Source organism: Pseudophryne corroboree, chromosome 10, assembly GCF_028390025.1.
Source record: "Pseudophryne corroboree isolate aPseCor3 chromosome 10, aPseCor3.hap2, whole genome shotgun sequence".
NCBI classification, from domain to species: Eukaryota; Metazoa; Chordata; class Amphibia; order Anura; family Myobatrachidae; genus Pseudophryne; species Pseudophryne corroboree.
This window is the reverse complement of record NC_086453.1, coordinates 70,476,546-70,499,045: the sequence shown is the minus strand read 5'-3', so window position 1 is coordinate 70,499,045 and position 22,500 is coordinate 70,476,546. Positions and strand designations below refer to the sequence as shown.

The following is a 22,500-nucleotide window of genomic DNA, read 5'->3' as shown; positions in this document are numbered from 1 at the left end:
CCGCTGTGCCCGCCGCTGGTCCCCCACTTTGAAGGGAACCAGACGCTACGCGTCTAGTTTCCCTTCATGGAGAGGACCTTTGCTGTGCGGTGCGCGTTGACGTCATCGCGCACCGCACAGCATAGCGGCACAGACACTAGGGGTCATAATTGACCTCTAGTGTCTATGCTGTGCTATGGGAGAGACGTAATGACGTCTCTCCCATAGATCCGAGGACAGGAGAAGAGCGGCGCCGGCGGAGGAGGAGGTCTGGAATCAGGAGCGGGGATTGGAAGTATACTTTTATTTTATTTTTTTCTTCCAGCTGCGCTACAGGGGCACAAATGGGGGAGTAACTGACCACGCCCCCATATGAAGCCACGCCCCTATTTTTTGCCCGGGGCGCCACAAGGGCAAGAACCGGCCCTGGGAGAGAGAGACAGAGAGAGAGATTATAAGCAGTCCTCGATGCTCAGAGCCAGAAAGAAGCTTATATCAAGCAAATGCAGTTTGCACAGCAGCAGTTTTCAGCTTCTTATAACTTGTTCCCAAGCACAAACATTTCTTATCCGATAGATTAGTGATTACCCCATTAGTATCGTATAGGAAGATATGTAGCTGGATATTTAGTAGGCAATGTCCTTAAATGGATCCCACCTGATCTAGCTGTCAGTGCTAGTAATACATATCACCATGTGTGCCCCGGCTCCTGGTGCTTATCCTATTAGTGCAGCCTTCTCCCGAGTACAACAATACAATGGTGATTTACTGCTCCATATTTCCTCAGAAATTCCTCAGAAGAACAAGTTCTTCTGAGGAAGCTGCTGAGATAGAGAGTAGGCACGGAAATACGTCATACTTGCCTACCTGACCCTCTCCATGAGGGAGAAAATGCTCTGTTCCTGGACTTTCCTGGTAATGTATGATTGCCATCTCCTGTGGTGAAACACCTTTCTTATCAATTAACTAGCTCACCACAGGTGATGGCAATCACACATTACCAGGAAAGTCCAGGAACAGAGCATTTTCTCCCTCATGGAGAGGGTCAGGTAGGCAAGTATGTACTAATGGGGTAATACTAATTACTAATTTACCGGATAAGAACTGTGTCTGCTTGGGAGCAAGTTATAAGAAGCTAAAAAACTGCTCCTTTACAAACTGCAATTGCTGGTATATCGATTGGAGTAGTCTAATTTTATTAATCTACTGTATGTGTGTTTTTTTAATTTTTGTTTACTTGTCACCGGCCAGAGTATACTGTATTAAGTATGTAAGTGTATTGTTAAATAACCTGCTCCCAAGCACTGTGTTCCTGTATTTTTCTTGCTTCTTGCTGTACATCAGTGGTTCTCAAACTCGGTCCTCAGGACCCCACACAGTGCATGTTTTGCAGGTAACCCAGCAGGTGCACAGGTGTATTAATTACTCACTGACACATTTTAAAAGGTCCACAGGTGGAGCTAATTATACCACTTGCGATTCTGTGAGGAGACCTGGAAAACATGCACCGTGTGGGGTCCTGAGGACTGAGTTTGAGAACCTGTGCTATACATAATAAGGGTGGAGTATCCCTTAAGAACACAGCTGCAGGGTGAACAGGTAATTTTTAAATAAGAAAACAGAAATAAAAGAAAAATACAATTTAAAATAATCATCGCTAGATTATTTTGTTTTGTTAAAGATAGACAAACAGACAAAGAGATAGGCACACTGAGAGATAGATCGATAGATAGATAGATAGATAGATAGATAGATAGATAGATAGATAGATAGATAGATAGATAGATAGATAACTGTTTTCATTTAACTGCTATACTTTGATACTACAAAAGTTCTATTAATTTACATTTTATTTTAAAGTGCAGACATCATATATAAATGTTAGATTCATAATTTTCTTTTCCCCTGGAATATTGGTACACTGACACACCGCAGGTGATATAAAGTCCGTGCTGCACACAATCACTAGGAAATAAATAAACACAAGTCTGCGCTATTAGTTGGAATGTAAATACCACTCGGATAATGACCGTATAATGTCAGAGTATAAAAGCCATCTATGAGTAAGACATACTGTATAGAAGAAAATGATAACAACGCTCTGAGAACTGAACCAAAATATACATTTGAAACACACTTGAAATGAGTAATCAGTACTGCCCTGTAACAGTGCAAAGCGATGTCAATTACTACACACCTGTAATTAGACCGTTAAGTACTAATTCACATACAGTAACTTCACATTGTTACATTGCAATTCTGCTTAGTAATATGAAGGGATCAGTATGATATCCCGGCTGAGGGGATGCCGGTGGTCAGAATACCGATGCCGGCATCCTAAGAGAGTAAATCCCGACAGGGGGGAGGAAAAACTGTTCTCCCCTTTACCTACCCTACCCCCTAACCCTCCCTTTCCACAACTTTACCCTAATCTCCCCCCTTAGTGCCTGACCCTAACCTCCCCCGGTGGAGCCTAAACCCAACTCTCCTCCCCCACCGCCTAACCCTCGCTCCTTAGTGCCTACATCTAACCTCCCGCACAGTGGTGCCTAACCCCCCCCACCACCACGCAGCCTGTATCATATCTACTACCCCCCCCCCCCCCCACCACCACCACCACCACGCAGCCTGAATCATATCTACTACCCCCCCCCCCCCCTCCCGGGTGGAGCCTTAATTTACTCCCCTTCTGCCCGTCCAGGCCCTAACCCACCCACTATACTTACGGTTGGAATGCTGCCTGGCAGTATTCTGACCCTGTCGGGATTCCAGCATCTGCATTTCTGACAGCTGACAGCATTCTGGCGTCGGCATTCCGACTGCCGGGATCCCAACAGCCAGCATCTTGACCTCATCCAATATTAAGCATGTTTGTACTCACACTGCTATATTGTTACTACAGTAACTTAATAATATTTGTCTTTAGTGTTTTTACAAGAAGTAGTACATTTTTTATGTCGCTCTGTATTTGTGAGGAACAGACATAGGAAAAAGAAAATGCAGGCGCACACTCTAGGGGGCTTATTTATTAAGGTTGATTTTTATGAATTTGAAATAGATGAAAATCGACCTTTAGTAAATAAACCCCCTAAGTACTAATAATACTGATAGAAAAATGATGATCAACTCTACAATTATCATGGAGTATAAATTAGATTCTTAGCACATGTTTGAAAAAAAATGCATGCCCATCCACCACATCAAGGTAATGTAACCCCCACCAGCTGGGTGCCAGTCATCCCTAATACTAACACATTAAGTCATTATATCAAGGACTTACCATAATACTGCCCATTCTAATATGTAGACAGCAATGTAGGAACCTGTGCTGAATAAAATCACATAAGGACAGGTGGATAGACTGCTAGTACCAAACAGAAGGAGTCTTAAACTTCATGTGTACTTTATGTATACAAATACAGATGAAAATGGAGGTGGCACTTGGACTACACACCCTAATTTCAAACAAAAGAGATGCTACCATGCTGTAGTGCTATGCAGAAAAAAAAAGAAAAAGCAGGTGCACACTCTAAGCACTAAGTATTCTGTAATCAAACTTACATATAAGTATTATATTTTGCATCAGTGTGCAGAGCTGCATTATTCTTTTCGTCCAAATATTCTATAAGAGTCCAGTAAAAACAGGTTTTTGTAAATCTAGTACTAGTATCTTAGTTCCTGGTTTCTTCTCCCATATAGAAGCACGGATCAACATTACATGGGAGGATCTGTTGAAGTATCTTAATGTAGGTCTAGGCACCAGAAGGAATATCAAAGAAACCACATTAGATTAAATGCAAGAAGGTTTTATATCTATAAAGTCATGCAGTATGTAGACTTACAATTGGTTGTCCTCTTGCCTCTTTGGGTAACTTGCTCCCCCATCCAGGATGGTATCGGTTCAGACGGTCGATTATGTTATGGTCGACAGTCATTAGGTCGACCACTATTGGTCGACATTGACATGGTCGACACACGAAAATGGTCACCACATGAAAAGGTCGACACATGAAAAGGTCGACATGAGTTTTTTTTCCTTTTTTACCTTTTGGGGAACTTTTCCATACTTTACGATCCACGTGGACTAAGATTGGAACGGTAATCTGTGCCGAGCAAAGCGGTAGCGGAGCATGGCGAGCGAAGCGAGCCATGCGAGGGGACGCGGTGCACTAATTGGGGTTCCCAGTCACTTTACGCAAAAAACTACACAAAAAAAGTTAAAAAACTCATGCCGACCTTTTCATGTGTCGACCATGTGCCAATGTCGACCATGTAAATGTTGACCAATAGTGGTCGACCTAATGACTTTTTCTCTATGTCAACATCATGGAGCACTAGATTGTTTTCTTTATTGCTTAGATAACATGGACAATTCTGTGTACAGCACTGCTTAAAATTATTTTGTAATTCATAAAAATAAATGAATAACGCTCTTTTTTTTTCCATTTCAGCTCAGAGCACGACATGCGATCTATGCTGGGTTAATGGCTATGACAAATGCTGTAACGTATCCAGCTTACAATGTCCTGGGCAATGTATGACGGTTTCAGAATACTGTAATGTGGGTATGTGGCCTTCTACATACTGTAGAGAAGTAACTTTTTCTGAACGTGTGCGGTTAGTATGGCAGAATTACAGCATATTATCAACTCTGCAAGACCAAACCTTACATAATTAGACAGTGTCAGGCTGGGGCATGAAGGGCCCACCGGGGAAATGCAGTGGTAGGGTCCCATCATGTTTAGGAGTGTGGCCAGTGGGCCCCTTGATAAAAATATATAGTAAATACTACTTATATATGCATGATATTGTAACAGATTAAAAACAGCAATGCACTGTAGAAAATATACCATAGCCCTGTGCAGTATAAGGTAATATATGTATAATATATAATTCATGTAGACAGTCTGGAACCTGATCTTTCAAAGAGTGGCAATGCCTCCAGGCAGGGGGGAGGGGGGGGGGGGGGTTCCCCTGTGGGCCAGTCTGACCCTGTAATGAGAAGGTAAGCTCTCACAAGCAGGGCCTTCTTGTGCTTTTCCTTTTCTTACTTAAACCATCTTCGATGGCACCAAATCCAACGGTTTTCTGCCACCCGCTACTTATTTCAGTCTTATCTGCTGATGCAGCGACCGCGGGACAATGCAATCCCCCCGCACACACTGAGAGATGTAGGCGATATGTCGTTACGAAACAGCTTATCGTTCCAACATCGCTCAAGTGTGTACCTAGCTTTAAAGGTCTACTGATCCTATAACCTTGTGGTTTAACCCGGGTCACACATAAATATATGCTTTACACTGCTATTACAAGGTTGAGTTTACCTGCTACAGTAAGTATTTGCAACATGGAACTTTTACTGAACAGTAGATATTCCAATAAGAGAGCAAGCAGTGTTTGGGGTCCATCTACTGTTTAATAGAAGTATTCTCTGCAGCTTTACAAAAGTACAGTAGTGTATGTTCGCTATGCCAGAACTCTGAAAGATGGAAGGACAATGGTGGTCATTCCGAGTTGATCGCTCGCTAGCAGTTTTTAGCAGCCGTGCATACGCTATGCCACCTCCCACTGGGAGTGTATTTTAGCTTAGCAGAAGTGCGAACGAAAGGATCGCAGAGCGGCTACAAAGTTTTTTTGTGCAGTTTCAGAGTAGCTCAAAACCTACTCAGCGCTTGCAATCACTTCAGACCATTCAGTTCCGGATTTGACGTCACAAACACGCCCTGCGTTCTCCCAGCCACGCCTGCGTTTTTCCTGGCACGCCTACGTTTTTTCGAACACTCCCTGAAAACGGTCAGTTGACACCCAGAAACGCCCACTTCATGTCAATCACTCTGCGGCAACCACTGCGACTGAAATGCATCGCTAGACCCTTTGTGAAACTACAGTACATCGTTAGTTGTAATAGTACGTCGCGCGTGCGCATTGCGCCGCATATGCAGAAGTGCCTTTTTTGCCTCATCGCTGCACAGCGAACTAATGCAGCTAGCGATCAACTCAGAATTACCACCAATGTACTATAATGGAGTGTGATTTGCTATAATTGCTGCTTTTCTGCATTCAATTGGGTCAGTTACAAAATGCTGGAAAACCAACAGATAACTGGGATTTTTAAGTACAATTTACCACATCTCATCACCCCGATTCTTTTCTTCAATGTTCTAATAACAAGTCATGGGATGAAATAAGCTGCAATAAATTGCTGGCAGACATGGCAAGAAAAATATCCTAACAGTCAGTGTCGGACTGGGGCACAAGGGAATACAGTGGTAGGGGCCAATGTTTAGGGGTGTGGCCAGTGTTCAGAGGGGGTGTGGCCAGTCCCCACAGTGGCTTGGCTAACTACTAGAGAGAGCATGGTCTGGGCCCCTTGATATATATATACATATATATATATATATATATATATATATTTATATACAGTATATATATATATATATATATATATGTATATATATATATATATATATATATATATGTATATATATATAGTAAGAAGGAAATAGCAGGCACTCTCTTTCCATACTACCACTGGGGTGCCCTCCTAAGCTCATGATATATAGAGATGTGGTTCCCTGGTCTGGACTGGCAAGTCTCCTCCACAGTATAGGAGCCAGGCGGCACTCCACGGATCTTTGGAAAAAGTCAAATTTTCTAAGTCCTTAAGTATTCAGTGCATCATAATAAAACAAGCATTGTGCAACAATAGCAAATAGGGGACTGGCCACAATGCTTGTTTTATTATGATGCACTGAATACTTAAGGACTTGTAAACTCTTACTTTTTCCAAAAATCCGTGGAGTGCTGCCTGGTTCCTATACTGTGGAGGAGACTTGCCAGCCCAGACCAGGGAACCACAATATATATATATATATATATATATATACATACACAGTGCATCCGGAAAGTATTCACAGCGCTTCACTTTTTTCACATTTTGTTATGTTGCACCCTTATTCCAAAATGAAATAAATTCATTTTTTCCTCAAAATTCTACATACAATACCTCATTATGACAACGTGAAAAAAGTTTTTTTGAGATTTTAGCAAATTTATTTAACAAAAAGAAATCACATGTACATGAGTATTCACAGCCTTTGCCTGGAAGCTCAAAATTGAGCTCAAGTGCCTCCTGTTTCCATTAATCATCATTGAGATGTTCCTACAGCTTAACTGGAGTCTACCTGTGGTAAATTCAGTTGATTGGACATGATTTGGAAAGGCACACCCCTGTCTATATAAGGTCCCACACTTGACAGTCAGTGCATGTCTTAGCACAAACCAAGCATGAAGTCAAAGGAATTGTCTGTATACCTCCAAGACAGGATTGTCTCGAGGCACAAATCTAGGGAAGGGTACAAAAAAATATCTGCTGCTTTGAAGGTCCCAATGAGCACAGTGGCCTCTATCATCCATAAATGGAAGAAGTTTGGAATCACCAGGACTCTTCCTAGAGCTGGCCGGCCGTCTAAATTGAGTGATCGGGGGAGAAGGGCCCTAGTTAGGGAGGTGACCAAGAACCCGATGAACACTCTGTCAGAGCTATAGTATTCCTCTGTGGAGAGAGGAGAACATTCCTGAAGGACAACCATCTCTGCAGCAATCCACCAATCAGGCCTGTATGATAGAGTGGCCAGACGGAAGCCACTCCTTAGTAAAAAGCACATGGCAGCCCATCAAGAGTTTGCCAAAATGCATGTGAAGGACTCTCAGACCATGAAAAACAAAATTCTCTGGTCTGATGAGTTAAAGATTGATGTTTTTGGCATGAATGCCAGGCAAAATGTTTGGAGGAAACCAGGCACTGCTTATCACCAGGACAATACCATCCCTGCATCGAAGCATGGTGGTGGCAACATCATGCTGTGGGGATGTTTTTCAGCGGCAGGAACTGGGAGACTAGTCAGGATAGAGGGAAAGATGAATGCAGCAATGAACAGAGACATTCTGGATGAAAACCTGCTCCAGAGCGCTCTTGACCTCAGACTGGGGTGACGGTTCATCTTTCAGCAGGACAATGACCCTAAGCACACGGCCAAGATATCAAAGGAGTGGCTTCAGGAAAACTCTGAATGTCCTTGAGTGGCCCAGCCAGAGCCCAGACTTGAATCAGATTGAACATCTCTGGAGAGATCTGAAAATGGCTGTGCACAGACACTTCCCATCCAACCTGATGGAGCTTGCTAGCTGCTGCAAAGAGGAATGGGTGAAACTGGCCAAAGATAGGTGTGCCAAGCTTGTGGCATCATATTCAAAAAGACTTGAGGCTGTAATTGCTGCCAAAGGTGCATCAACAAAGTATTGAGCAAAGGCTGTGAATACTTATGTACATGTGATTTTTTTAGTTTTTTAATATTAATAAATTATCAAAAATCTAAAAAAAAAACGTTTTTCACATTGTCATTATGGGGTATTGTGTGTAGAATTTTGAGGGAAAAAATTAATTTATTCCATTCTGGAATAAAGCTGTAACATAACAGAATGTACGTGTACCCCGGTGGGCCAGTCCAACTCTGCTGAGTATTGCATTTTTTCACCCTCCAAACTACTGGATATTAATTCATTTTGGAAGCCAAAACCAAGGGTGATTGGCTGTGTGTTTGAACTCACCAGTACCAAAACTAGACATGTTAGCGCTGTGTGCAAGAAACAGCATCGGTGCCCCCCCCCCCATAATTAAAATAGGTCCACTGCACGCCGTGGGTACGCATCAAAAATATAGGGGCATGGCTTCATGGGAAAGGGGCGTGGCCACAAATGCTACCAATTCATATTAAGCTGCACAGTAGTCTCCATTATTCAAATTACACTGCACAGTAGCAACACTTACACATATTACACCATGTAGAGCCCATCACACATTATACCAAGTAGAGCTCCATTTACACATTACAGCAGGCAGAGCTCCCTTTTACACATAACGGCAGGTAGAGTCCTCCATTTTACACGTTACGGCAGCAGAATTGCCCTTTTTACACATTACGGCAGCAGAGTCCCCCTTTTACACATTACGGCAGCAGAGTCCCCCTTTTACACATTACGGCAGCAAAGTCCCCCTTTTTACACATTACGGCAGCAGAGTCCTTTTTTTTTTTTTTACACATTACAGCAGCAGAGTCCCCCTTTTTACACATTACAGCAGCAAAGTCCTCTTTTTACACATTACAGCAGCAGAGTCCTCTTTTACACATTACGATGGCAGATATAAGTATTTTTTTAATAATATCACTTACTACTGCCTCCAGGAAGAGGACCAGGCAATGGGCTGTAGTAATAGGATGCAGCAGCCAATGGAGGGACTGAGGCAGTTGGAGGTTACAGCAGCTGCCAAGTGCCAAGACACACAGCACAAGTGCACAACCCGCGATTGCATGTCTTTGAACGGGTGGAGCCAAATTCCAGGGCGGCAACTTAAATAGCGGCCCACGGCTCCGGCTTCTTTGCAGGGCAGCACTGCAGCAGCAAGCAGCCAGTGGCAATGAGAGAGAGCTGGCAGCGGCCGTGCGGATGGTGCTGCCAGATGGTGTGCCCACAGTGCAGTTGCACTGTGTGCAAGGCACCACTGGCACACAGTTATGGCCCTGGAACTCGCCACCAAAATCAGACTCCAATACACTTCTCCTGATAAGTTTATACAAAAAAGGGTGAGGATCTTATGTGCAGAATAGATGTGAGACAGTGGGCCTGATTCAGGGGTGTAAGCAATTTCTGTGTCTTTATATGCAGTGGATATGAGAAAATAAGCAAATATCGCTGGCTGTAACGTCGCTCCAAAATGGCCACAACACAAATGTGTTTGAGTCATTACCCCTCACAAATGGGCAACACTGTATCTGTCAGTCACTCTGCATCCTAATTCACAATACAAGTGCTATCTCAGTAATATCGCTGCACTGGCACTGTGATTCCAACATGCGCAGACTGAAATCATTGCCCACTTGCGTCCAATATTGACACTGCCCCCACCTCTAAATCAGACCTAGTGATGCTTCAGCTTATGTAGTTTATTTAAGATACTGTACTCCGGTCTATTCTTTTCATGTAATAGATCTTAGCATGTGTTTAGATTTGCCTATGATAGGTGGTTGGCATGTCGTAGAATTATTATTTGGTGGTAGAGAAAAACAGTCATTTAGGGAAACCATATATATTGTATATTGTCCCAATTGCTTTTGCTACATTCAGATTTTTAATACATTGCTGCATTAAATCCTTCTTCTCCAGAATTTGTGTAAGTAATTGGAAATTGGGATTTTTGAAAGTATTAATTTATATTTATTTGTTTCATTTCTTTTCAAGATGATAGACAATATCGCACAATACAGAGAACATGTGGAAATCCTTACTTCTGTAGCATGAACTGCTTCTCGGTCACAGGTCCACCAAACTTTAAGGTCCGCGTCGGCATACAGTGTGCGACAGGAGATCACAGCAATGCTGATCTAGATTACAGTAAGTGGAAGATCATTGGAAGTTGTCATTCAGGAATGGTCGTCAAACCTTAAATATAATAATGATTTTAATGAGGTATAATAAAACTCTGCTAAAGGATAAAGAAAATAATCACTAAGGGGGTTATTCTGAGTTGTTAGCAAACCAAAAAGTTAGCAATTGGGCAAAACCATGTTGCACTGCAGGTGAGGCAGATGTAACATGTGCAGAGAGATCTAGATTTGGGTGGGGTGCAGTGTAAAAATAAAGCAGCCAGTATTTACCCTGCACAGAAACAAAATAACCCACCCAAATCTAACTCTCTCTGTACATGTTACATCTGCCCCACATGCAGTGCAACATGGTTTTGCCCAATTGCTAACTTTTTTTGTTTGCTAACAACTCTGAATAACCCCCAAAGAGCCTAAATAAATCTAAACATAAGAGAGTGAATTTGCCTGTGGTAGAACTGTGTATGTGAAAAATTTGGACAGTAATATCACAAAGCCACCTCCTTTACTGTTACCAGGCCTGGAGGTGTCTGTGAAGTGAGAGACTACCACGTGACACTGTTACAGTGGAGGCAGTGTCTGATTGTGTGAGCCTTGTTTCTGTTATAGCCAGTGGGTTGAGTTTTTTTTTTATATCAATAGCAATGGTTAGAAACCTTCTCCTTGTTGCCAATTTGCCTGCACAAATATTACTTGCTGTGAGGAATGCAGGTACACATTGCATACCTCCCAACATGGCCCTCTCCAGGAGGGACACACTACTCTGCTCCTGGACTTCCCTATTAATTTATGATTGCCAGCACTTGTGCTGAAACACCTTTCTTATCCATTAACCTGTTCAACACAGGTGCCAGCAATCATACATTAAGAAAAAAGGCCAGAAGCAGAGCATTGTGTCCCTCCTGGAGAGGGTCATATTGGGAGGTATGCACATTGTGCTTGTTCAGTGCTTTATTGTATGCTTTAGTTGTTCCATGTGAGTAGTTAGTAGTGAGTAGTTGCTCCATGTGAGTAGTTAGTAGTGAGTAGTTGCTCCATGTGAATAGTTAGTAGTGAGTAGTTGTTCCATGTGAGTAGTTAGTAGTGAGTAGTTGCTCCATGTGAGTAGTTAGTAGTGAGTAGTTGTTCCATGTGAGTAGTTAGTAGTGAGTAGTTGCTCTATGTGAATAGTTAGTAGTGAGTAGTTGTTCCATGTGAGTAGTTAGTAGTGAGTAGTTGCTCCATGTGAGTAGTTAGTAGTGAGTAGTTGCTCCATGTGAATAGTTAGTAGTGAGTAGTTGTTCCATGTGAGTAGTTAGTAGTGAGTAGTTGTTCCATGTGAGTAGTTAGTAGTGAGTAGTTGCTCTATGTGAATAGTTAGTAGTGAGTAGTTGTTCCATGTGAGTAGTTAGTAGTGAGTAGTTGTTCCATGTGAGTAGTTAGTAGTGAGTAGTTGCTATAGATTGTAAGCTTGCGAGCGGGGCCTTCCTACCTCTATGTCTGTCTGTTTTTACCCAGTTTTGTTCTATTACTGTTGTTCTAATTGTAAAGCGCAACGGAATATGCTGCGCTATATAAGAAACTGTTAATAAATAAAAATGTGAGTAGGTAGTAGTGAGTAGTTGTTCCATGTGAGTAGTTAGTAGTGAGTAGTTGCTCCGTGTGAGTAGTTAGTCTCCACATAGCACACACAGGTGCACTTAAGCTTCTTGCTACCAATGCATCACTCCTATATTTAAGCAGTAGACACCGGGCCTGCTTAAGAGTAACACACTATGCCAATATGCACAGGAACAGCTGATGTTTTTTCAGATGCGTCCCAATTTTGTACACACAGAGTCATAGCTCAAATATGGGGGCATGGTAACAGAAATGTAAAAGGGGCATTCCTGAATAATGATTGGGAGGTAATGGTGGGGGGGGGGGGGGCAGCTAATACCAAGCGCAGAGATGCTCATCACTCATCATATATATTATAGCATAACACAAATGTAGGTTATTTTAAAAGTCCATATTTTATTTTCAGTGGTCTGTCCTGAATTAGCAGAAAATGGCTACCAGTGTCCAGTGTGCTACAGAAATGACACCTTGGAAGAATGCTCTCCTGATGGATATGTCAAATGTTCAGGATATGAAAAGGAATGTGTGAATTATGTTGCAGTTGTACAGTATCCCGGTAAGTAACCGATTGCATCCACTAGATGTCAGACTAATAACATTGTATCCACGGACACAAGTCCCACTCATCCTTGGCACTAATGCGTTAATTGTACACTTCAGATCCCAGCCGGATTCTTTATCAAGGATAAGTGCATAAATAAAATGTAAGCCTATATAAACCCTGCCTCCTAATAAACTAGTACCAGCCAGGTATCATAGGGGACAGACCAATCCATTGTTCTTACATTGAGCTTGTCGGCAACCTGAAGACCACCCGTCAGGAGTTTACGATCAGGCTCAAGTTTCTAAGCACAAAGTAGAGTTTTTATCCTGTACTTTAACAATGTTTATGATAAAGCAAATGAATGTTTTTAAAGAAAGAGAATAAAAAGGAGGTCTTCCTCTATTGGCATACTTATGTTAGTTATTTGTTACTGACTGCATCAGGGGGAAGTCTAACAGACCAGACAAAACGCGTTTGAGGTTCCTTCTTGCCTGCTATGGACTTCTATAACTGAATTGAGAGACGCACTTCTCATTTTAAACACCTTATAAAGTGCTTTTAATCCTCCCAGAATATGTTTAACAGGTATTATTTCTGTGTCTAATGCAGTGGCAGGTGCAGAGGTGGGACTGTAGTGTCAGGGTTCACGTGGAATTTCTACTATATGGACATACTTACAGGAAACAACCTAGTTCAAGGTGCAACAGCAGGTTTATTTCAAACAATGTAAAGCAGTACTCGGGAGACAAACAACAGGGATCAGAGTTCAGTCACAATTATGGTATAAGTATTAATGTCCAAATACAGTAGCTTGAAGATAGTATATTTGAATACCACAATCTGGAGATCCAGGATAAGAAACAAGTACAGGAAATAATGTTCACGAGATTATTACTTGGAAAATTGGATACTTGATTACTGTAGTTGAAGAACACTGAGGAATAAATACTTGATAACTGTGGCTGACAAATGAATACTTGATAACTGTGGCTGAAGTACACTGAAGAATTAATACTTGATAACTGGCTGAAGTACAATGAAGAGTGAATACTTGATAACTGTGGCTGAAGTACACTGAAGAATGAATACTTGATAACTGTAGCTGAAGTACACTGAAGAATGAATACTTGATAACTGTGGCTGAAGTACACTGAAGAATGAATACTTGATAACTGTGGCTGAAGTACACTGAAGAATTAATACTTGATAACTGTGGCTGAAGTACACTGAAGAATTAATATTTGATAACTGTGGCTGAAGTACATTGAAGAATTAATACTTGATAACTGGCTGAAGTACAATGGAGAGTGAATACTTGATAACTGTGGCTGAAGTTCACTGAAGAATGAATACTTGATAACTGTGGCTGAAGTACACTGAAGAATGAATACTTGATAACTGTGGCTGAAGTACACTGAAGAATTAATACTTGATAACTGTGGCTGAAGTACACTGAAGAATGAATACTTGATAACTGTGGCTGAAGTACACTGAATAATTAATACTTGATAAGTGTGGCTGAAGTACACTGAAGAATTAATACTTGATAACTGGCTGAAGTACAATAAAGAGTGAATACTTGATAACTGTGGCTGAAGTACACTGAAGAATGAATACCTGATAACTGTGGCTGAAGTACACTGAAGAATGAATACTTGATAACTGTGGCTGAAGTACACTGAAGAATGAATACTTGATAACTGTGGCTGAAGTACACTGAAGAATGAATACTTGATAACTGTGGCTGAAGTACACTGAAGAATTAATACTTGATAACTGTGGCTGAAGTACACTGAAGAATTAATACTTGATAACTGGCTGAAGTACAATGAAAAGTGAATACTTGATAACTGTGGCTGAAGTACACTGAAGAATTAATACTTGATAACTGTGGCTGAAGTACACTGAAGAATGAATACTTGATATCTGTGGCTGAAGTACACTGAAGAATGAATACTTGATAACTGTGGCTGAAGTACACTGAATAATTAATACTTGATAACTGTGGCTGAAGTACAATGAAAAGCGAATACTTGATAACTGTGGCTGAAGTACACTGAAGAATTAATACTTGATAACTGGCTGAAGTACAATGAAAAGTGAATACTTGATAACTGTGGCTGAAGTACACTGAAGAATTAATACTTGATAACTGTGGCTGAAGTACACTGAAGAATGAATACTTGATATCTGTGGCTGAAGTACACTGAAGAATGAATACTTGATAACTGTGGCTGAAGTACACTGAAGAATTAATACTTGATAACTGTGGCTGAAGTACACTGAAGCAGTGACCGGATAGAACTGGCAAGTGAAGGTTTTAGGCAGTAAAATTAACAGGCAATAAATCCAGGCAGTTGAAGACAAAAATGACAATAATATGTGACTAAATGGAAAGTTAATTGCTGGATGCAGTTGTTAACAGGATTCTGGAAGTGATTGCAACTGACAAGGTAAAGTCCAGGCAAATAGATATAGGGGGTCAATCCGGACCCGATCGCACGCTGCAGTTGTTCACAGAGGTGCGATCGGGTCAGAACTGCGCATGCGCCAGCGCTGCAGTGCACCGGCGCATGCCAGACGGCCGAAGGCCAGCATTGCCTAGCGATTACCTCTGCCTGATTGACAGACAGAGAAGGTTGTTGTGCGGGAGGCGGCGGCACTTTGGCCGCTGTTTTGTGGGCGCTGTCCGGGCAACGCAGGTGTGGCCGGACTGTGCGGGGGGGGGGGGGCGGTTTACAGCGATTGCGTGACATCACACGCAGTCGCTGCGAGTCTGCGACCCAGGGCAGTGACGAGTAACTCCCGGCCAGCCGCAGGGGCTGCGCTGGCCGGGAGTTTCTCTTCAAGTACAAAAGCATCGCTGCTGTGCGATGCTTTTGTACTTGTGCGGGGGGCGGCCTGACATGCGGGGCGGATTAGCCCTGCACTGGGCGTCCCCCCGCATGTCTGGGAAGATGATCGTAGCTGTGCTAAATTTAGCACAGCTACGATCAGGTCGGAATGACCCCCATAGCCTTGTGAGTAGGCAAAGCACTAAGACCCAATTAGCAATTGAATTACACACTGAAGGTGCAGAATAGTGTCCCAGATAACTCACTTGAGGAGCTTGAAGACAGCACGTTGCAAAGGGCCAGAACCTAGAAGCAGCAGAGACAGCAGAGAGTACTTGTTAGAAGCAGAGCCGGTCCTAGGCATAGGCAAACTAGGCAATTGCCTAGGGTATCATATTGGTTAGGGCCGGCTCTGGCTAGAAGCATGTTCCAGGATGCAGACACTGAGGCATACTTGACATAATGAACTGGTAACAGGGAGCTTGTGTGGCTGATCTATATAGGGAATTCAGGTGCTGCTCAAAGCTGCAGTAACAGCTAATTACCAAGCTACAGATACTCAAACCAGAGTGTTGCAGCACCAGAGCAGAGAGCAGCACCCCAGGCACGGAAGAGAAACTGCACGGATTGTGACCTGTAGTACAGTCCAAAACTCAAATAAGGGAGCCACTAGGGTTACCACCTCATTCCTTTAATTCCGGACATGTATTAATTACACAGGTTCTGTGGTTGGCTGACTTCAAGACTCCATTTCACCTGGTTTTAATCAGCCACAGAACCTGTGTAATTAATATGCGTCCAGAATTAAAGTAACCCTAGGAGACACACCAACTGCCAGTGACTCCCAGCCAGTGATGTTTGGCAGCGTTTGGGGCAGTAGTAGGTGTTGCTCCCCTATTTAAATTTCGCAGTGCGTTGCAGCTTCACCTCTGGAGCCGCGACTGGTCTTATGGTGCTATGGTTAAATAAATCAATGTTAAATTTTTTAAAATGTAATACGTCTTTAAGAATATTTATATTTTGGCATTAGACACACTTTATAACTGTGCTTTAAATTTTGAGTCATGTTTATGCACTTTTTCACGCTCTTATCCATTCACCTTGCACATTTGCTTCATTTGTGGATATCCATTGCATAGTTAACACAAAGTCGAGTGCCATCATATATGTGTTTTTAATGAAAGTATTAGATCTGTTATCATCTTGGCGCTGTAATTATTTCATTTTTCAAATAGTATTATATCATTTGTTTTTTTTAGTATATTTATCTAATTATTTATACTGAGAAACCAAGTGATATAATACTACTGCACAGGGGTGGATTGGGAACTGAAAGTGGCCCTGGAAAAATGTGTAGAAGTCGCCTCACATGAGCAGAATCAGAGGTATACCGTGTAACTATGGTAGCAGCACCACCCCTCACATGGCAAGAAACAGAATAGAACCCGCACGCTCGTTGGCACGCCGGGAATCTTCCCTGTGAGGCCTATAACCAATCCGCCCCTGCTACTGCATACCTCCCAACATGACCCTTTCCAGGAGGACAGAATGCTCTGCTTCTGGACTTAATTCTTACTGTATGATTGCCGTCACCTTTAGTGAAAAATACAGAAGCAGAGCATTGTGTCCCTCCTGGAGAGGGTCATGTTGAGAAGTATGCTGCTGTATAATTGGTATGTTGAATGTCTGAGGTCACCCACTTCTGGGTTCGTACGTTTGCTTCAGCTAAGGTATCCTTATTCCTTACCTACCTATGTTTCTGAATGTGAGTATATAAAAAAGTTAATTTCACAGCATCTGAAAGGAGACTTGTAACAACAGTAATCAGTCAGTTCTCTAAATATGATGGTTTTCTAGGTTCATTGGGGTGTTACTGTCCTAGAGAAGTACCATACTTTTGTCAGTTGAGTATGTATCACCTATAGGACATTGCTAGTAGTTCCCAACAAATACAAATCATTCCAGTAAGGAATCCCACTGGGAGATTTTTGCAGCTCCCCTTCCCATCGAGATAACAGCCCTGTGCTGAGCAGCCTGTGTCATTTTCTCATTGCACTAAAAGGGGCATTTTTATCTTTAATTTTTTTGTTGGATAATAATTGAAAACAAATATTAAAGACCCACAAAGAAGTGCCATGGAGGGTATCTGCCATCGTCTTTCCATTTCTGCAGTTGAAATTACCAAGCTCTAGGTCAACCTTTTGACATGTTGACCTAGTACGTGTCGACCTAGAGTCCCTGTCGACCTAGAAACCATGACGACCTACTTACTTTTGACCAATAGTGTTCGACCTAGACACTGTCGACCTAAGTCTAGTCGACACTACATACCACACCCAACTATTCAAAAATAAAACAGTGAAAAACAGGAGTGCCTACTAGTGTCCAAAAAGTGTGTATAATATCACCCAAATGAATAAGTGATGATGAGATGGCACTACTTATCTGCCATGGTAGTCTTCGGTCAAGTGACCATCATTAGAATGATATGAAATAAAAAACAGAAATGCAACATAGCGTGTGGGTTGGGTTCGGGTGGTCGGCGTTTGGGATCCCGCTCGTCACCATGCCGATGCCAGGATCCTGAGCTTTAGATTGCTACTTTAGCAAAAACTGCCATCAACTCTTAATAACCCCCCATGTTCTATCCCATGTGATTTATTACTGATACTGTCCACCAGCGCTACCTCTTCTCTTTCCTTCAAAAACTGGGGTGTCAAGTAGTCTTTTCCTGCAAGGTAACACCCAATTTAGTGAGACCATGCCCATTTTTGCGAACTCACACCCCCTCTCTGTGGGCGCGCACGGATAACTTTTTTACATGACTGGGGGAGGGTTTTGAAATGTCTGGGGGGGTGCATTTTTTTACTGTTCACACTGGGAGCCAAAGAGAGATGTATGTTGGGTGTCGTTTGGTTTTTAGCCTTAACTGTAAGTATATCGAATACCATAGAACACAGGTAACCAATATAGGGACTAAAAGAGCAGTGTAATGTTTCACAAGGAAGATTAGCCTTGCAGCTGCATTCAAAATGGATTGTAGTGGTCAGAGTCTGTTTTTGATAAGACCAGTAAGGAGACTATTGTAATAGTCAATGCGGGAGGTAGTGATGTGAGGGGGCGCCAAAAAATGTGTCTAGGGAAGGCTTGTCCCCTAAATTCCCCCTGCCACTGTATTGTACTTTTGTCGTATTAGTGATGTAAATAAGAGGAACATTGTAAGATAACGTCTCTGGCAGGGCACTTGGCGAGGCTAAGTCACAAAGTCCATGACTATTTGGCACGATTTGAGCAATGGTAAATGTGGACACATCTGTAGGTGGCCATTCAGCGCACTTCAAGCAGCATGTCCCCCCTCCTCTATCATCCTCATACACATCTGGCTCTGGGCCTCCCAAATAAGCATGTCCTCTACTGGCGGAGTGAGGGTTCTTTCTGTGGTATGTTTTACTCTCCATTGAGTAATATTTGTCAGGTCTGAATTTGTTTTCCCAGACTGGCGTCTTTGGCAGGTGCAGGAGGGGAGCCTGTGTGCAGAAAGCTAGGTGGTCTTATGGGGTTGGGTATGTGTGACCGGCGGTCTTCACAATACCGACTGTGGGATCCCGGCTGTTGGATGCCCAGCAGGGGGGCGAACGGAACAAAGCTCCTTACAGGCTCGGTGGCCCGCTACGCTCACTACAAGTTCTATTCCCACTCAATGGGTATCGTGGATGCCCACGAGTGGGAATAGTCCCTGTTGGTCGGCATGTGGAATGGCGGGATTTTCATATGCTGGGATCCCGGCGTCGGTCTCCTGACTGCCGGTCACGTAAACGCAACCCGTCTTATGAAGTTCCTGTGCATGGAAGGTGTAATGAGTTATTAAGAACTGCCTAGAGAAGCTGAGAGTAGGGATTAGCAGCTGTACTGGGGGAGGGGGGTGATTCAGAGTTGATCATAGCTGTGCTAAATTTAGCACATGTACGATCAGTCATACAGACATGCAGGGGGACGCCCAGCACAGGGCTAGTCCGCCCCACATGTCAGTCCCTGCCCTGTCGCAGAAGTACAAAAGCATCGCACAGGAGCAGTTCTCAGCCAGCGCAGCTCCTGCGCGCTAGCAGGGAGCTACTCGTCACAGCCCTGGTCGCAGCAGCTGCATGTGACGTCACACAGGCCCAATGCATGACGAGTGCAGTGATCCCATGAGGCATTTTGACAGTCAGCATCCCATCTACCGGGATATCATATGTGTCCCATTGCAGCACTATGGCTATAATCTTATTATTACAATTACCGAAAACTACTATGTTTAGTCCTGCTAGCTGATCCTTTACTGGTTCAGTACTGCAGCAGTGCCTGTGCCCTGGGAACAAGTGTTTCACCATGCCGTTCTCATACAGTAGTACCACTATTGAGAAAACAGGGCATTCAGAACGTGCAAGGGGCTTCTTTGTGCTGCCCCCACCCCCCCTCCTGGGCCAGCAACAGACATCTTGGGGCCCGGTACAGTGATATCTCTGGGGCCCCCTCAGAGCAATGGACTTTGCTGCGCTATATAATAAACTGTTATTAAATAAATATGTATATTTTTATTTATCTACATTATACAGATATATAAATATGTATATCTCTCCTTCCTCCCCCACACACCCTACGGTCTGTCTCTCCCCAATACCTCCATGATGATTCCCTGCTCACATCCCTGCCGGTCACTAAGTGGCATATACTTGGGGCCCCTCTGATCCTTGGGGCCTGGTACATGTGTCCTCTTTGACCCCCCTGTCGCTGACCCTGCCTTCCTCCACCGGCATTCAGCGGCCGCGATCCTGGTCACCGGCATCCCGATACCAGCCCGTCAGAAGAACAACCTACCTTGAAGAATGTGATTTAGGAAACATGGAATAGGATTATGACATATTTAAATGAGTTGTATAAAACCAACGTTGAAGCTGTAGTTTCTATCACTCTATACGTCACTACAGTAGTTTACTTGATGCTGTAAAATGTTGAAAAATGAAGGATTTTGTCTTATAACTTTTCACAAAACTCCTATTTTTCCTTTTGCAGATACTGTCCCCCGAAATGTCTCTGTAAAGGGCTGCGTTGTGACAGGTGGATGTAACGTTGGGCTTGCTGCAATTCCAGGCACTAAACAGATGACACTGATAAAGATGGAATGCACTAATGCAATGGAAGTGCCAGCCAATAACAGTTAAAAATGTTCTGCTCCATATCTGCTTACTGACTAGTTGTAACCGCAAGTTCAGCCTGTTTCATGGCAATCAACATAATACACGTATAAAAGAATTCTATTATAATTACCGCTTTAGATACACTGATTGCACTATTGTACAAATATAACACAGGTGGAAATGTGGCGATGAGTTTAGCAGGAATCGGCTTCTCTAACATGTAGGTTCCATCAGTGAGATAACACTGTTACACAGCAATGCACAACGCCAGTAGGGAAAATGCTGACACAGGGGAGGAGTATTAGAAGAGAAAGCTCAAACAGGACTCAGGGCGGAATGTACTAAAGGAAAAATGCGGTAAAACCCCCAAAAACGGGGGTTTTACAGCATTTTCAAATTTACTAAGACCCTACCGCCGCGTTTTCACAATCCAGGTTATCACCATCTTTGGATGGTAATACCCTATAGAAGCCTATGGGCTTCTTATCGCTGACCGTCGCTACCCGCCGCCTCCTCCCCTCCCCCCCGGCATACCTTCCTCCAGGCTGCCCTGGACCCGGAAGGTAATTTCCTCCTCCCCCTAGCAACGCAGCCGGAGGTCCTTCCGGCTGCAGGGGGGAGGAGGAGGCGCCGGGGGCAGCCTGCTGCTGCTCCCTGGCTTCTAGGCAGTGCAAAGATCCCGGGGACGTGACGGAGACCCCCCGCACACCACCTCACAGGTACTGCGGGGGGCCTCCGTCACCGCATCGCAAAATTTATTGCATATGTTAGTACATATGCGATCAGCATCGCTGCGGTAAGCGGCGGGGGGTGGCGATGTATATTAATACATCCCGCCCTCAAACTACAAACATCCTCATACAGTAATCACAATAGTCCTCAGCTATTAGTCATGGGTTTGGTAGATTTTGTATACATTGTTTGCAATTATTTTAACTAAACCATTATACTGTACATTATATTCCCAGTTTAAAGTAAACTTCCTCTGTTGTACAGCATATACATTGTCAACCATACAATTATTCCCCATCTTCATCGTCTAGGAAGTGCAATATACACCTGCACTAGATATTCCCTGTGCACATGGCTTCTCTCTTACTAGTGACATGGTTTATCATCCAGACCTTCATGAACATTACAGGCACCAAGTCAATATAGTTAAAATGCGCTGTGCATTTTGCTCCAGTGCTTAAAACGTCTATCAGCTTCTATATATTCCCGCGCGTTTTGCTCTTTTCTTAACAATGATGTATTGTACACAGCAACAGTTCTGAATAAAGAGTTATTGGTGCAAAGCCCTTAATTTCTGGCAAAATGTTGTGAAGTATTGGAACAAATCATGGGGATAAACACCAGCCCATATACACCACCCCATAGCACAGTGTTTGATACTGTATATTAGCTCAGGCAGTTTCCACATGTATGATATTTGATACAATGTTCCAAGTAGAAAATAAAAATCAATTGCAATAATATCTGGAAAGTGTTTTTTTCCCCTCCTAATATTCAGTTACATTCTTAATTTGTCTAGGAAATTCTAGCTAAAAAATACAAATATTTAAATAGGTATTTGCTAATATAATGTTTTCATTAAGTTTTAGTGTGTCGTACTACCAGTTATAACTAGAGATGTGGGTGACAGGGACGTGGAGTCATGGTAGGCAGGGGAGGCAGAGCAGTCGGTGCTCTCTGTGTGCCAGAAGTGCTGTCTGCAATGGGGAAGACGTGGTAGGGGGCAGTGGGATCCAAGCCACCAAAGGGCCCCTCAACTTGGCCTGTGCCCTGGTAAAGAGTACCCCCTCTCGGTGCCACTGAGTGCAGGTGGATGTCATGCTGGGTCTGGCCCATTAGATCATTTATATTATTCCTCATTGGCTACTTCCCAGATTCAGCTCTTTCAGTAATGTACTATATCAGGGGTGGCC

General features: G+C 43.1%; 1 protein-coding gene across 1 annotated transcript in view; it reads left to right on the top strand.

Annotated features, from left to right (window-relative positions):
- Positions 1–22,048, top strand: part of LOC134967023 (phospholipase A2 inhibitor gamma subunit B-like) — a 28,596-nt gene extending 6,548 nt beyond the window's left edge. The window contains exons 2-5 of the mRNA XM_063944015.1: positions 4,431–4,544; positions 10,279–10,431; positions 12,427–12,576; positions 20,451–22,048. Coding sequence (XP_063800085.1) covers positions 4,431–4,544; positions 10,279–10,431; positions 12,427–12,576; positions 20,451–20,599 — 566 coding nt within the window. The 3' untranslated portion in view covers positions 20,600–22,048. The remainder of the gene's footprint in view (positions 1–4,430; positions 4,545–10,278; positions 10,432–12,426; positions 12,577–20,450) is intronic.
- Positions 22,049–22,500: the final 452 nt, after the last annotated feature.